Source organism: Cuculus canorus, chromosome 2, assembly GCF_017976375.1.
Source record: "Cuculus canorus isolate bCucCan1 chromosome 2, bCucCan1.pri, whole genome shotgun sequence".
Classification (NCBI taxonomy): Eukaryota; Metazoa; Chordata; class Aves; order Cuculiformes; family Cuculidae; genus Cuculus; species Cuculus canorus.
The window spans coordinates 11,142,644-11,156,576 of record NC_071402.1 but is presented as its reverse complement, the minus strand read 5'-3'; the positions used below and the strand labels follow the sequence as shown (position 1 = coordinate 11,156,576).

The 13,933-nt window shown below is 37.7% G+C and overlaps 1 protein-coding gene across 4 annotated transcripts in view; it reads right to left on the bottom strand.

Moving 5' to 3' along the window:
• Positions 1-2,800: 2,800 nt before the first annotated feature.
• The window catches only part of ASAP1 (ArfGAP with SH3 domain, ankyrin repeat and PH domain 1), a 157,181-nt gene continuing 146,048 nt past the window's right edge, over positions 2,801-13,933 (bottom strand). For all 4 annotated transcript variants that reach the window (XM_054057653.1, XM_054057654.1, XM_054057656.1 and 1 more), the window contains 4 exons: positions 12,706-12,764; positions 10,027-10,529; positions 5,918-6,040; positions 2,801-3,974 (listed from right to left, as the gene is read on the bottom strand). In XM_054057653.1, the coding sequence (XP_053913628.1) occupies positions 3,900-3,974; positions 5,918-6,040; positions 10,027-10,529; positions 12,706-12,764 (760 nt within the window). In that variant the 3' untranslated portion in view covers positions 2,801-3,899. The remainder of the gene's footprint in view (positions 3,975-5,917; positions 6,041-10,026; positions 10,530-12,705; positions 12,765-13,933) is intronic.

The window sequence follows — 13,933 nt, the reverse complement described above, 5'->3', positions numbered from 1 at the left end:
CAAGAAGCTGTCTTATCACAGCGGTCTCCTGGGCTCTGTGCTGTTGCAGTTACTATTTTTGATACAAACAAGGCCTGATAACTCTGCATTCTCACTTTTCCTCTGGCTGAAGGATGTTCTCATTGCTTTCTAACAATTTCAAGTGACTTGTTCTTTTTTGAGTAGTTTTCATGGGAGCAGGTCTCAAATGAGAAACTTCCAAAACTGAGTCAGGGAAGGGAAAAATACCCTCTGCAAGCTGGGTTGGAGCTGAAATCCTAAAATAATAAAGTCACTCCATCCAGGGAAGTTTAGTACTGCTCAAGTTGGTTTGAGAGCTGCTGTCAGGTTTGGTAATCCTGCCTATGGACAGAGGAAGGCTGTAGAGACAGGACAAAGGGCCATGCTGAGTGGTTCTTCTGAACCCTAAGGGCCAGCCGTAACAAACAAGGCACACCAAGTGGGCTTTCCATAGAGCCTACCGAATCATAGAATGGTTTGGATTGGAAGGGACCTTAAAGATCATCCAGTTCCAACTCCTCTGGCCACAGGCAGGGACACCTTCCACTGGATCAGGTTGCTCAAAGCCTCATCCAACCTGGCCTTGAACACCTCCAGGGATGGGGCATCCACGACTTCTCAGGGCAACGTGTTCCTGTGCCTCACCACCCTCACAGTAAAAAAATTCTGCCTAATATCTAATCTCAATCTCCCCACTTTCATCTTAAAACCATTTCCCCTCATCCTATCCCTGCACTTCCTGACAAAGAGCTCCTCCCCACCTTTCCTGTAGCCCCCTTTTTAGGTACTGGAAAGGCTGCTATTAAGGTCTCCCTGGAGCCTTCTCCAGGTTGAACAACTGCAACTCTCTCAGCCTGTCCTCATATAGGAGGTGCTCCAGCTCTCAGATCATCTTCATGGCCCTCATCTGGACTTGCTCCAACAGATACTTGTCCTTCCTGAGCTGAGGACTCCAGAACTGAATGCAGCACTCCAGGTGAGGTCTCACCAGAGCAGAGGAGAAAGGGAGAATCGCCTCCCTCGACCTGCTGGTCACACTACTGAAGCTAGAGAGGAAGCAAAATCGAAACTCATGGACAAAATTAGTGTTTTGATGCTAACTTTAGTAAGTAAAGTTTTCCAGATAAAGGTAATTGCATCCATATTTAACAGCTGTTAAAGAAATACACATTTAATTGCATTATATATGTATGGGGTGCTTTATATTCAAGAGAAAACAGTTCAAGTACTTTAGTTCTACCTGTTTGGAATCCAGACCATCTCCCTAGAAGATATTCCAGTTGACAAAAGGGCCTTGTTCAAATATCTGGGATCAACTGAATACATTTATTCAAAAGCAATTTTAAATATTAAAAAAGTAGAAATTAACACATACAGTACTCAAAAACTGTCATATTAAATACATGTGAATAGACATGTGTACTGATGGTTTACCTTAACATTCAATGAGAAGTCAAGATTTTAACTAGTGGCATGACCAGATCCGATTTCTGTACACGCTAATGTATGCAATAAAAAAATAAATAGCAACTGTTGTTCAACAGTAAATAAGACATTATCTGCAGAGCATACTTCCCCCTCTGGGGGCACCTTCCTCTGCCCCTCCCCCCAACCCCTTATCAGCTAGTTTTCCATAAAGATTTAGACTTTCCAAATACTATGTCATGTACAAAATTGCAGACAGTGGCTCATTGAGTTCAAATATAATACTGTACTCAAACTCAATCAATATCATACATTTTCAGATTTCTTATAACCCACAATAAGCCAGAATAAACAGAACTATTGTTCCCGATGGAACTAATTTAATTTTATAAAATGCATATGTATACTATTTTAAAGAGCATAGAAAAGAATAGACATTTGACTCTACATAATTTTACATGCCTAGGTTTTCTTTATATGATTTGCTTTTATCAGTTTATTTCAAGATCACTTAAAAATACAATTGACCACAAAAGTGAATAGGTTTTGTTCTTTAATGCAACTTAAAACATTGTACTAATGGATAAAATGGAATGCTAGGTAAATTCTAATCTTGACTTCCTTTCCATAAAAAACAGAATAAAGTCTGAAATACTGGAGCTGGTAATATGGAAGATTAGATGCCAGCAGGCACACTCACTCATTGCATATTTTTTGGTGATAAACTTTTGTTATATATGATAAAAATCATTACCAGTTGATAAACATTTTGCATTTTTTCCATGTGGGGATTAAGACTGATATTTGTTTCTATATTATAACCACAAACAGAATTAAATATTCACTGACTACAGTCTTGTAAAACTGAATTGAAAATGAAAGCCCTCAGAAAGTCTGAGATGTGTTTTTATGAAATAAAAATCCTTCCATGCAGCCAAGACAATCTGCTTTGAAATAGCAGTATCGGGTACTGAAGCCAAAATAACATTTAAAGCAAGTAATACAAAACTACATATGAAAGTCATGGAACCTCCTACAGACCAACTATAGCAAAAACACAACTGCATTATGTTTGAAAGGTAAAAAAAGATGTTGAAAGTGACATAGGAAATGAAAGTTTTGAGTAATACACTGAAGTGTTTTCTGGCAATGCAACTTTATACCACCTTTCAAGAAACCTCAGGTCAAATGCAGCCCTTACAAAGGTTTTCTTAGAAATAAGCTTTATAACCGTGTGTCTGTTACTTGGTGCTTTGAATCAAGACGATTACAGTTACAGTTTAGTGAACTCTACTGAAACCAGCCTGACACTCGTGATCTGAGCTCTATCATCAACAGCCTGATCAAATACATCGGAGGGCATCTGAACTTTCACTTTTTAGAGCAATTTAAAATACTTTAAGTTTATTCTTTTATCACCACTGAAGAAGTTTTATTTTAGGTATCTAAGTTTTAGCAAGGTTGAAGACAGAGGAAAACAACGCCCCCAAAATAATTTTTCAAAGAGCCAATTTAGCTATAAACAAATACTGTTGCAAGCTCACATTAATCTGAATAGCAATTAAGTTAAAAAGTTCTTTTCTTCAAATGTAGCTATATGACTACAGTACTACTTTTGTACAAAGGCAGGTTTCAAGTAAGCATCTAAATGCATGCATAATGTCAACAGTTAACATTTTCTAGAAGTCCTTGGTTACGAAGAATTCAGTGAAAGAAACCAGCAAATTTCACATATATCTACTAAAGAACAATATGACTAATTTTCATTAAAATAAGTTTTTGAATGAAATAAATTTGTAACATTTTATAGTGAGGTAATATCACAGGGGAATTGCAATCACAGTTTGGCATAGGTCCACATAATATAAACATGAAATGCTGTATGCACACCATAAAACATTACTGTTATCTGTAAAGTCAGTGAATATTTGTCTTCATAATTACATTTAACTGAGCACTATATTAAATAAATACCGAAGTGGGTTCCATAGCTGTAAACTGCATACACTTTATAAACTGCAGACTGATTTGTAAATTGTCCAAAACCATTCACTCATTCTAACTTTCGCTAATTGTATACTGAGAATACCGAGTTATTAGGAACAGTCATTTCTGTACAGTTACATGGTTGACAGAGACCACCTATGTTTGGAAAGCTGGCAGTTCATACGTATTTTGAACAGCATAGACACAGAGATGTAAGTGCTAGATGCCGAAGATGGCTTCAAAGAACCCAATAAGGCGTGCCAGGTTCCAAGGCTACCATAATACTGGCAAAGGCAGAATAACACAGTATATTTACAATACATATAATTGAACCTCATGAGGTGAAACTTAAATGAATTCTTAATTTGTAACAGCAGCTATATATACAATTGTGCACAGGATTACAGGGAGGCAGCAGCGTTCGCTTTTGCTAAAAAGCCCGTCTTGCATGAAGAATGTGCAATGCTCAAGTTTAGGATTTATGTTTACTAGTCTGACAGAATGTGCACAAAGGACACTGGAAAGACCCCTTTCCTCTCTGGCTGTCCTTCGATGTGGCCAATCTGCAACACAGGAGAAAAACATACATATATATGCGTGTATGTGTGTACCCATAGAGTTCATAGACTGCATTTACTCCATTCAAAAGCATCAGAACTGCAGGATCCTACTGAGCCTTTGTAAGTTCTTGGACAGTTCAAAAACAATCTTAGTTAACATTTGAATTTGCATAATAGCACAAAATAATCATACAAACATATTAAAAATAAGACAACTAAATCTAAAGTGAACAAACCAACTCTAATTGAATATGGAAAACTAGAAGGGCTACAGCCACCACTGAATCTCAAGAATCTCACCAACCTGAAAGCCTTATTTTCTTTTGCCTGATATCTTGCTACTGTAAGTTCATCTTTGTCTTTCAAACCCATTCACCTTTATTAACTGAAGAGATACCAAACACCTGACTAGAGAGAAATGCCTGCCTCAGTTGTGAAGTTGGTTATAATAATCTGCATGCTTCACTTAAAGGGATACAGGTCCAGCTATTTTCTCACTGAAGTAATACGATTCCTAAAGATTTACGTGCACACCGGTGTTTATAACAAATCACAGTATTGTCTGATCCTTCATGTATAACTTCTTACATGTTTTGCATAATAATAATTCCTAAAGAAATAGGCAAGCAACTTCCTTCCAAAAAACTAAATAATGGCACCTTCTATGTGAACTTCACATATTTAAAATGCATAGTTGTAAACATCCATTAAACTGAGAGCTTTGGTGTAGCAGTCTTGTTTGACCACATAGCCCTCTTCTAATCTTGTTACAGTGCTGCTCAGTGCTTTCAGAATAACAGCGCACCTCCTTCCTCTTCCACAATCTAACAAAATGGACAGGGGAAACATGCAGGGCTGGCCATTTCCTCCTGTACAGCCAAATTTTTGAAGCATATGACTCAACAGCCTTTGTTTCCCTTCTCAGAAACACTCAGACTGGAGCACTTCATGGAACTTGCCAGGCATGTACACAGGGATCTTATAAAGCCACTTCACAAAACAGATTCAGCAACTAATGCACCCACAATCAGGGACTGGATGATGCAGTTAACACAGCGGCTTTTTGCTGGGCATTGCTCTTTGGATACCACCTTTTCAGTTGAAAATCTTCCACACTTAAATGATCAGTGAGAGGAAAACGTGTAGCTAGAACCAAACCAGCAAAGGTCGTGCTGCACTTAGATTACAAAATCATAGGCATCATAAAAATTACTTTTGTGATAGGAATTTGTTCTAATCAAAATGAAAACTGTTTCATTTTCCCCTGTAAGGGAACTATGATGCAGCAGGGTTTGGAAGGCAAGAAGCAGAGTGTCAAGGGAGGGCTGGAGCCTTCAAGTGGCATTGAGAAAACATCCGATGCTAACACTCAGGAATCAAAGACAATAATGAGGTCCAGAGTAGAGGGGAGTATGATACAAACCAATGGCACAGGAGGGAAGAAGGGAAAGAAAATGTTAACTACCTCTAATTTAAGGAGGAAAATCATCAGCTTACACAGCAGTAATTACACCTAGTTTTTCAGACTTCTAACAACCCTGTAGGTATAACTTAACGTTTCTGGTGAAGTGAAAATAATTACTGATCTCATTTTTCATGAAAAGTGTAAGCATGCTAAATGGAGTAAAAATCACCACCTCTTATTTAATTAGAGGCTAGTGTCATTACAGGAGTGATGTATATAAATAAGTATTGTTATGAGCCAGTCAGGATGGTTCTAGCAGACTCCTAGGAAAAGACAGACCCTACCAGAGAAAGGGTGAGTCTTCTTCAATGAGTTTAAGGGCTGGATATTAGCTCAGACAAAAAACACCCCAAAACCAACAAAATAAACCACCACCAACAAAACAAAATAACAACAAATCCCCCACATTTGGAAAAAAAAAGGCTTTCCTTCAAAAGTTGCAAAGAAATTATGTGGAACTATGAAAGGAAAAGATACATACCCACCACTCTTGGTCCTCTTCACCAGTTACAATAATTACTTCTCCTTCAGCAAACGTTAGCTCATCATCATTATCGGCCTGGCAGTCATAAATGGTCTTCACTCGCCTAGCTTTGTTTTTGCCCTAAAAACAGAATTGAAGTTTTAGATGAAGGACATGAGGAACAGCAAAAGCATATATATCATATGAATTTTGTCATCTTATCTTTTATTTTAGAAGAAGGTGAAGACTACCAAACTGCTTTCCCTGCAATTGTGGACATGAAGTCTAAAAACTCTGCTTCAACAAAGAAATTAAAAAGAAAAAAATATTACCCACACAGGTGTAGGTTTTCTTTTTCTTAGGATTCAGGACTATGAAGAGACTAACAGGTAGCGCGTGGCTTAAGTAATCTATGCTTCCTCCAGTAAAGGAAGTTTAAATAGCAAGTTTACATTGTTCCAGTCTACAAACAACTTCTTTCTCCTCTAACAGATACTTCATAAAAACACCCACCACAAACAGAAAATGAAATCCAGGCATCTCTGAATCTTACAAGAGAGGTAAGGGCCAAGGAAAAAGCTGCTCTGAAACACCAGTATTCCTTATAGTTTTTTGTTTGGATCTAGTGCAAAAATACAGTATCTTTTGACTTTAGATCTGCTTATGGGACTAGAAATTATTTTTGAATGATTCTTCATCCAGTACGTTAGCAATTTCTTACTGAAATAATGTTAATTTCAGATGGCAGCACTACTTTGTGATGACAATCCACATTAGAGATTCTCACAGCTCTACCATGCTGAGTCCAAGTATTTTCTAGGTCATACTTAGCTGCATACTGCTAATTCATATGAAAAATCCAGAGCCATGGACTCCTCCCTGAACATGTGTTTCTCATGGCAGGGAAATTACTTTAAATTATTTCCAGAGTAAAGATACAATATTCACAACAAAACACTCCTGCTACTATATATTCCTGTATTTTCATACCCACATTTCTTCAAAAACTACAATTCCTTCTTTGAGCAGGAGGAGTCAGATAATAAGAATGCAAAAAACCAAGAAGAGCACAAGGATATGAGAAACAGAAGGGCTGTGAAGGAAAAGTCAGCAGGTTTAGAGGAATTTGAGCCAGAAGTAACTTCTCAGAGGAAGTTTCCTAGGGAGCCTGCTCTTTGCTGTTGCCTACCCATATGAAATACCTCCATGTTTTGGCAAAAAAAACACTCCTCCCTGCAGATCAACAGCAGAACACACAGCAAAGAGTGCTCACACTAAACTTAAGGTACAGAAAAGTAACAATTATAGAGGGATCTAAGGCTCAAAGCAGTTAACACAACAACATAGGACTAAAAAAATCCCTTACTCAAGACACATGAACAGAAATACCTGGAGTGAGTTTCACAAGGGATGAAAGGTTTTCATTTTTTTTTACAGCAAGAGTTTGCTGCAGCAAGAAGTTACTTGAAAGAATGCTTTTTTTTAAACACATCCATATGATTTGAATAAAAATCTTAACCGTCACTTGGGACTGGAATTCAATATTAATGGGTATTTGGGGCCAGTGCCAGCTTTCAAGTCTAGAGAACCTTTACAAACTAAAAGCACTTCTAATCAATCCTCCAGTGATGAAAGGAAGCAACTACTTCTGCCAGATAACAATTGTCTCATTCACTGAAGAGACTAAAGCAAATTAAATTCCTCAAAACTTGGAGAACTGTATGCAACTCAGACTGTAAAAACACATGAAAAATGATGGCAATTGCTCCTGGTTCCTTCAGACTGGTACCACAGGTGACATTTTAATATTCTATTCCTTTCAGTTTGGAGAGCTGTAAAAATCAGAATTCACGCCTGAGGTGTATTTAATCTTGGGAAGGTTTAAAAAAGGATAGATCCAAATAAAGTATGTATTTTCCAGAACACAGTTTGAGGCACTGTGTAAAGAAACAGAAGCAATTCCAGGACATGCAATTTGCTACTCTAAAACAAATACCACCCATATCACCTCAACTCCTTTTATCGAATATTAGATCCTATTAAGAATAGAATTTTATGCTTAAGACTGAATAATAATTAGCTGCTGTGGTCATTAATAATCCTTCCATGTTCTTGTAGACATTCAACATTTCTTATTGCTTAAAACCAAATATTTTGTCTCCTGTATGGAAAATGCACACAAGAACATTTAAGTGCTCGGTGTGAATTTAGAAGCACTCAGATCAAGTTCCATTTCTCTAAAAACATCCTTTCAAGTCCTTACCTATTAACAGAATTAGAATTTTTTAACTAATTATTCTGAACAATTAATTTTCTAAAACTTGCAATAATAATAAAAAAAAAAATCTCTGCTCATCTTTTTAGTGGCTAAATAGTCAAAACTGAGAGCAAAGCACCCACAAGTACTGGTGCTTCCTGCCAAGGGTCCAGCTGTTGCAGTGTGATGTGGCATTTCACCACTGTATATGTAGTGGTTACAGCCATAGGTTGAAAAGGGAGGCAAGATATATTTAAAAGGAATTCTTGCACGTAATTACTTAAGCAAGAAAGACTGCAGTGAACAAGAGACACACGTGTGCATGAAATGATGTGTACAAAATGGGAAAGTAATTATCACAGATACTATCATAACACTGATCACTACAAAACGTGAACTATATAATTTACTGCACATATGAAAATAGTCCAATTTGGAAAACACTGAATTTCTCCACAGAATTTTTCTCAATAAAGATAAGAGTTTAAAAATAACCCCAAACAAATCACTAATCCACTATCTGCTTTCTTTCCTTCTTTAGTAAAGTGACAAATAGCTATTTGCCTGCTTATATTTAAAATTACGTAAGTAAACAAATAGTAGTTGCAGAAACCTTTAGATCAGATCCTTGCACCATTTTATTTCACCTCCAGAGCACTCAAGAAGCCCAAGCAATAACCCAGTTGTTCTCAGTTCAGACAGGAGCTTACAACCAACTCCACGACGGAAACCAAGCTGAGCAATGGCTCCAGAGAGAGTGTTCTTCCTCAGACAAGCACAAGGGAGAAACTCACCCTCTGCTTTCACTGCAAGAATGGAAGTCATATTTCCTTTTACAGAAATGCTTCACACAGCCAATTTGACAAGCAAAACATCTCCTTTTTGATGTATTCTTAATGATGAAAATCTTAAGAGAGCTCCAGAGTTTCATAGAAGTATTTCAATATACATATGCATGAAGAATTCTCTGTTGGATGGAAATTGCACTGGTTGGCAAGATGAACAGCAAGATGATGTGGGGGTTGAATAAGGAGACTTGGAATCGAGTTATAGTTCCAGCTCTGCTACTACACACCATCCAGCAATGGTAATCTCGCCGTTTCAGCAATATATCCAAACCTTTGTTAACCACTGAAGTACACTGACATTAAATACTCATGACAGGAACGTTTCACAGAACTGTAGAACACCAGGTTGGAAGGGGCTTCCAGTATCATCTGGTTCAACCTGTCTTGGCAAAATCATGGTCTAGATAAGACAGCCCAGCACCTTATTCAGCCAAATCTTAAAAGTGTCCAGTGTTGCAGGATCCACCGCTTCCCTGGGGAGATGATTCCAACGGCTGATTGTACTTATTGTGAAAAATTTTCCTGTTGTGTCCAATTGGAATCTCCCCAGAGGAACTTGTACCCATTACTCCCTCCTCCTCTTTTCCATGTGACTCCTAAAAAGCAAGTCTCCATCTTCTCTGTAGGCACCTTTTAAATATCGGAACATGGTGGTAAGGTCTAAGGCATACAAAGCAGTCACCAAAGCAAGCAGAGAAAACCACCAATTCAGTCAGAATTACGGCTGGAACAGATAAAAATGCCCAAGTTCCCCAATAAATCTCAGTACACTGCCATGTTACCCAAGCTATCATTTTATGTTACTTATATTTGTTTCAGCATGCAAGAGGCCTTGTAAACCCCTAGCATTTCCTGAAGCTGTTTGGGAGCACAAAAAGAACACCTTATTCCCCGCCCTAGCCCACAGCGTCATGTTGCTTTGTGCGCGCAGTTCAAGGGTGGTATTTTTTTTTGCACAGATAGTCCTACAGTAACTTCAAAGCCTTTCATGGATACTTTGTGCTAGCTGGAATAATACCTACCATATTTATTTTCCTGGGAAGTGGAACAGGGGTTTCTGGCAGGGTATGTGTTATGTCATTAGATTCTTCAGATGGTTGCCTTTGGACGGTGTCTCTAGATTGTACGTTTGGAGAAAGATCTAAGGAGTGAGATTTTTGATTTGCCTCGGAGGGCTGAGGCTTCGGTGATGCTTCTCCACCTTGAGTTTTAGCCAACAGGTCTCCTAGCTGAGGTTTTGGAGGAAGGTCCTTCATTTGCGGCTTTGGAGGTAAGTCTCCAAGTTGTGGTTTTGGTGGCAAGTCTCCTAGCTGAGGCTTTGGGGGTAGTTCTCCAGGCTTTGGGGGTAAATCTCCCACTTGAGGTTTCTGAGTTAATTCCAGAGGCAGAGGCTTTGGAGGCAAGTCTCCAGGTTGTGGTTTCTGTGGTATATCGATGGACAGCGAGGGCTTCTGAAACATCTCTGTGTGCTGATGGGATTTATCTATTGAAAGATGATGACTGGTTTCTATTTTCCTTAGTGCCACTAAAACAAAAGAACATAACAATGGTTTTACACTTAATATTAAGAAGAACTTAGGCAACTATCAGAACTGTAATTGTGTAATGGCCACATTCACTGAGCACCGATAACCGTCCTTATGTTCTCCTAGTCTACGACAAACACAAAGTAATACATCTTCACTTAACCCCTCTCTGCTCATTTCACTGCTCCTGCTGGAGACCAGAGTGCTTAACCCAACAGCTACTAGGTGTAAATTTATAGATTAAGTATTTAAAGTGAAAGCAAGTGATTGCTCTTTGGACCTAAACAGAAAACTATTAAATGTAAGAAAAGAAATATTTTGCAAAACAACCTATCCATTCACTGATGTGACTGCAATGAAAATCCTCTTTAATGCCAATTGTTCCTATATACAGTTGGACTCCATACAAAAAAAAATGTTGAGTCTCAGGGTTAGTACCTGTAAAATATTAAAGATGAGAGCAAGCGAGCATATCTGCCTATGCAGAGTACAGAATAAATTGTATAACAGACATTCAAACTAAAACTAAAAAAAAAATTAGACTCTTTACAATTCAGTAAAATAGAGAAGATTTAAAGTAGCATGCTTTGCAGTTTTTGTGGAAGGAAACTGAAAATAGCTTTTCAAATACTTTTTTCTCAGTGTCATGCATTGATTCCACTGCCAAGTTCCTTAAGAAAACTTGACTGAAATCTACCTTAAAAACAAAACCAAACCAGCACAAGAGAAAAAAAAAAAAACCCTAAACAAAACAACTCAATATGAAAGCAGATAAAGGGGGACAGAAGTGATAACAGTTAGGATGCATGATGAAAGCAACACATTTAGACTAGAAAGAATAATTTCCTACTGTATTCAGCATTGATTTAGTGTCATCTAATACCAGACAAAAAGGTGGCCTGACATTTTACTATGAAAGCAACAACACTTTGGTTATCACCTACTGCAATAACATTTCCATGCTAAATTTATGGTTATTTATACCAAATAAAGGAAAACTTTATATAGTAGCTGTACAATGGAAATTACCAGATGCCTCCTGTAAAAAATGTCTGTGTTCGTACTTGTATATGGCTATATAGCAAACGTACAAGTACTGATCATGCACACTGGTTTGAGGTTTAAGTAAGCGATATATAAAAACTGATAGTAGCCCTTATCAAAGTGCTTTGATTAAGCCTATCTTAAATTTTCACCTGTATCATTTTAAATCGAGGAAATGTTGACTTCCTTTGCGGTGGTGCCCTACTGTGTCATTGGTGTCTCTTTCAAAAGATGATATCATGTCATAATATTTGTAATTTAATGAAGTTGAAATTTCACATTTGCATTTTCTGTTAAAATTATTTGCACACTCAGTTTTAGTCATCTGGCTTCAGAAGTTTGGACAGGCATCACTTCCTGATCTTCAGGCTCTACAGCAATCACCCACTCACACAGATATAATGTATTTTTGATGGATTCTATACCAGACAGAGCTACAAGGTAGGTCTACTTTCAACTTCACAGTCTACGAGAGTGCTACAAGAACTCAAAAAACTATATAAAACCTGTTAAAAGAGAGTCTAAAGAGACTAGGGGGGAAAAAAACATTCCTAAAAAGCAAGAGCCATAAGGTGTTCACTGGATTGACAGCCTCAGCATGTTCGTCACTAGCAACCTGATTCTTTTTAAGGTATTAATAAGGACAACCTCAATCACCAAAGCATGGCAGCGGACACAACTTACTTCAAAGGTATCAATAAATTGGACTATGGTTCTTAGGGAGATAGATGGGTTTACCAAGGTCAGTGGTCAAAAAAATGGGAGCCCAGAGAGGTTATCCATAGAGCTATTCAGAATGAGACTGGACATGGCCTTGAGCAACCTGCTCCCATGTCAGAAGTTAGCCCTGCACCAAGCGGTGGTTTGGACCAGCTGACCTCCTCAGCCCTCTTCCAGCTTCAATTAGTTTATCATTTTTTAATCATTTTCCATAGGAGAAATTATTTTTTCAGTTTAATAAAAACCTTCCTGATATTCCAAAGTCTTTTCAGTTTTGCTAAAGTTTAATGGTTTGTGGCATTTTAGAAATAAAATTTTTGCTGAAAAGATCTGTATATCTAGAACAAGTGTGTACCATCACACACGCTTCCAAGATATTGTTATGAGAATACCCACAAAGAGAACTCTTACCTTTCTGAGGTAGTTTGGGAAGAACTCTAGGGCCAAGTGCAGTCTTTGCAGTCCCAGTGCTAAATGAACAGATATGAATTATTAGTGCTTACAACAACTGTTACGAAAAATGCTCTCTTTCCCGTTTTTCCCCTCTACAAATCCATAATTTAAAAAAACAAAACAAAACACTTATTTTGCTTCTTTTGTGCAAACATCTTGTCTGGGGATCAATCCTGAAACTCAAAGCACTGTTAAAAATGAACTCTTTTTTCAGAGAAAAAGATACACACACCCTGCCCTCCCCAAGCTTTGATGCTGCAGGGCAGATTTATTCTATAAACTATGGCACGTGCAAAAATGTACTCTGAAAATAGGTGAAGCTGAAAGCCCAGCTCAGTGAGCAGATCCTGAACTTCAAGGAAAATGTGGTCTTTAAAATAATTACACTGAAGCATTCAAAACAATCTGTCCTTTACATCGGTGGTTTGAAATTATCCAGGACTGAGTGTATGCCTTGTCATGTCCTGCATGAGTGTGATACTGTCTACACACAAACTGCAGCTGCATTAGGAGACAAAGTCTCTGCTACTCCAAGGAAATACTGATGACTGTGGGCAAACATCATCTTTACTCTGTCAATCTGCCTTACAGCTCTGTTCACTGCTCATAGTGATAAGCAGGACAAGCAGGACAGTTGCAAGTAGTTTGATCACAGCATAAACAGCTGAGATAGCTTCATACTGCCAAAACTTTCCATCTATGCTTCCTGTTGTAGCCAGTTATTTTCAGAATTAACACCAGACTGGCTCAAATTTTAAATCATGGCACATGTGGGCAAATCATATTACAAGTTTCAACAAAACCCCACCATATTTCTTCCACCACAAGCATACCCAAGTCACTTTTATAGAAAAGGACTATGGAAGAAAAGAAGAAAGCCAACTGATTTAAAGCGTAAAAATCAAACAATAAACAATCACATAAACCACAGTATAATCTCAAAATAATTTCCCAAAAATCAAGGAAAAACAAGTGAGAAAGTTAGCACAATATATTCCACAGAGCAGAGAGTCTTCTGCATCAACAGCCTTATTTTGGTATTCACCTCTGAAGTTAGTGTTCCAAAATGAGTATGATAAAATAATTTTATCTTAATTTCCTAGCTTTTTTTAAATAGTCAAAAGATATCATGACACAAAACTGAAAGAACAACCAAGCTCAATCTTGATTCAATAAAGAATTACCT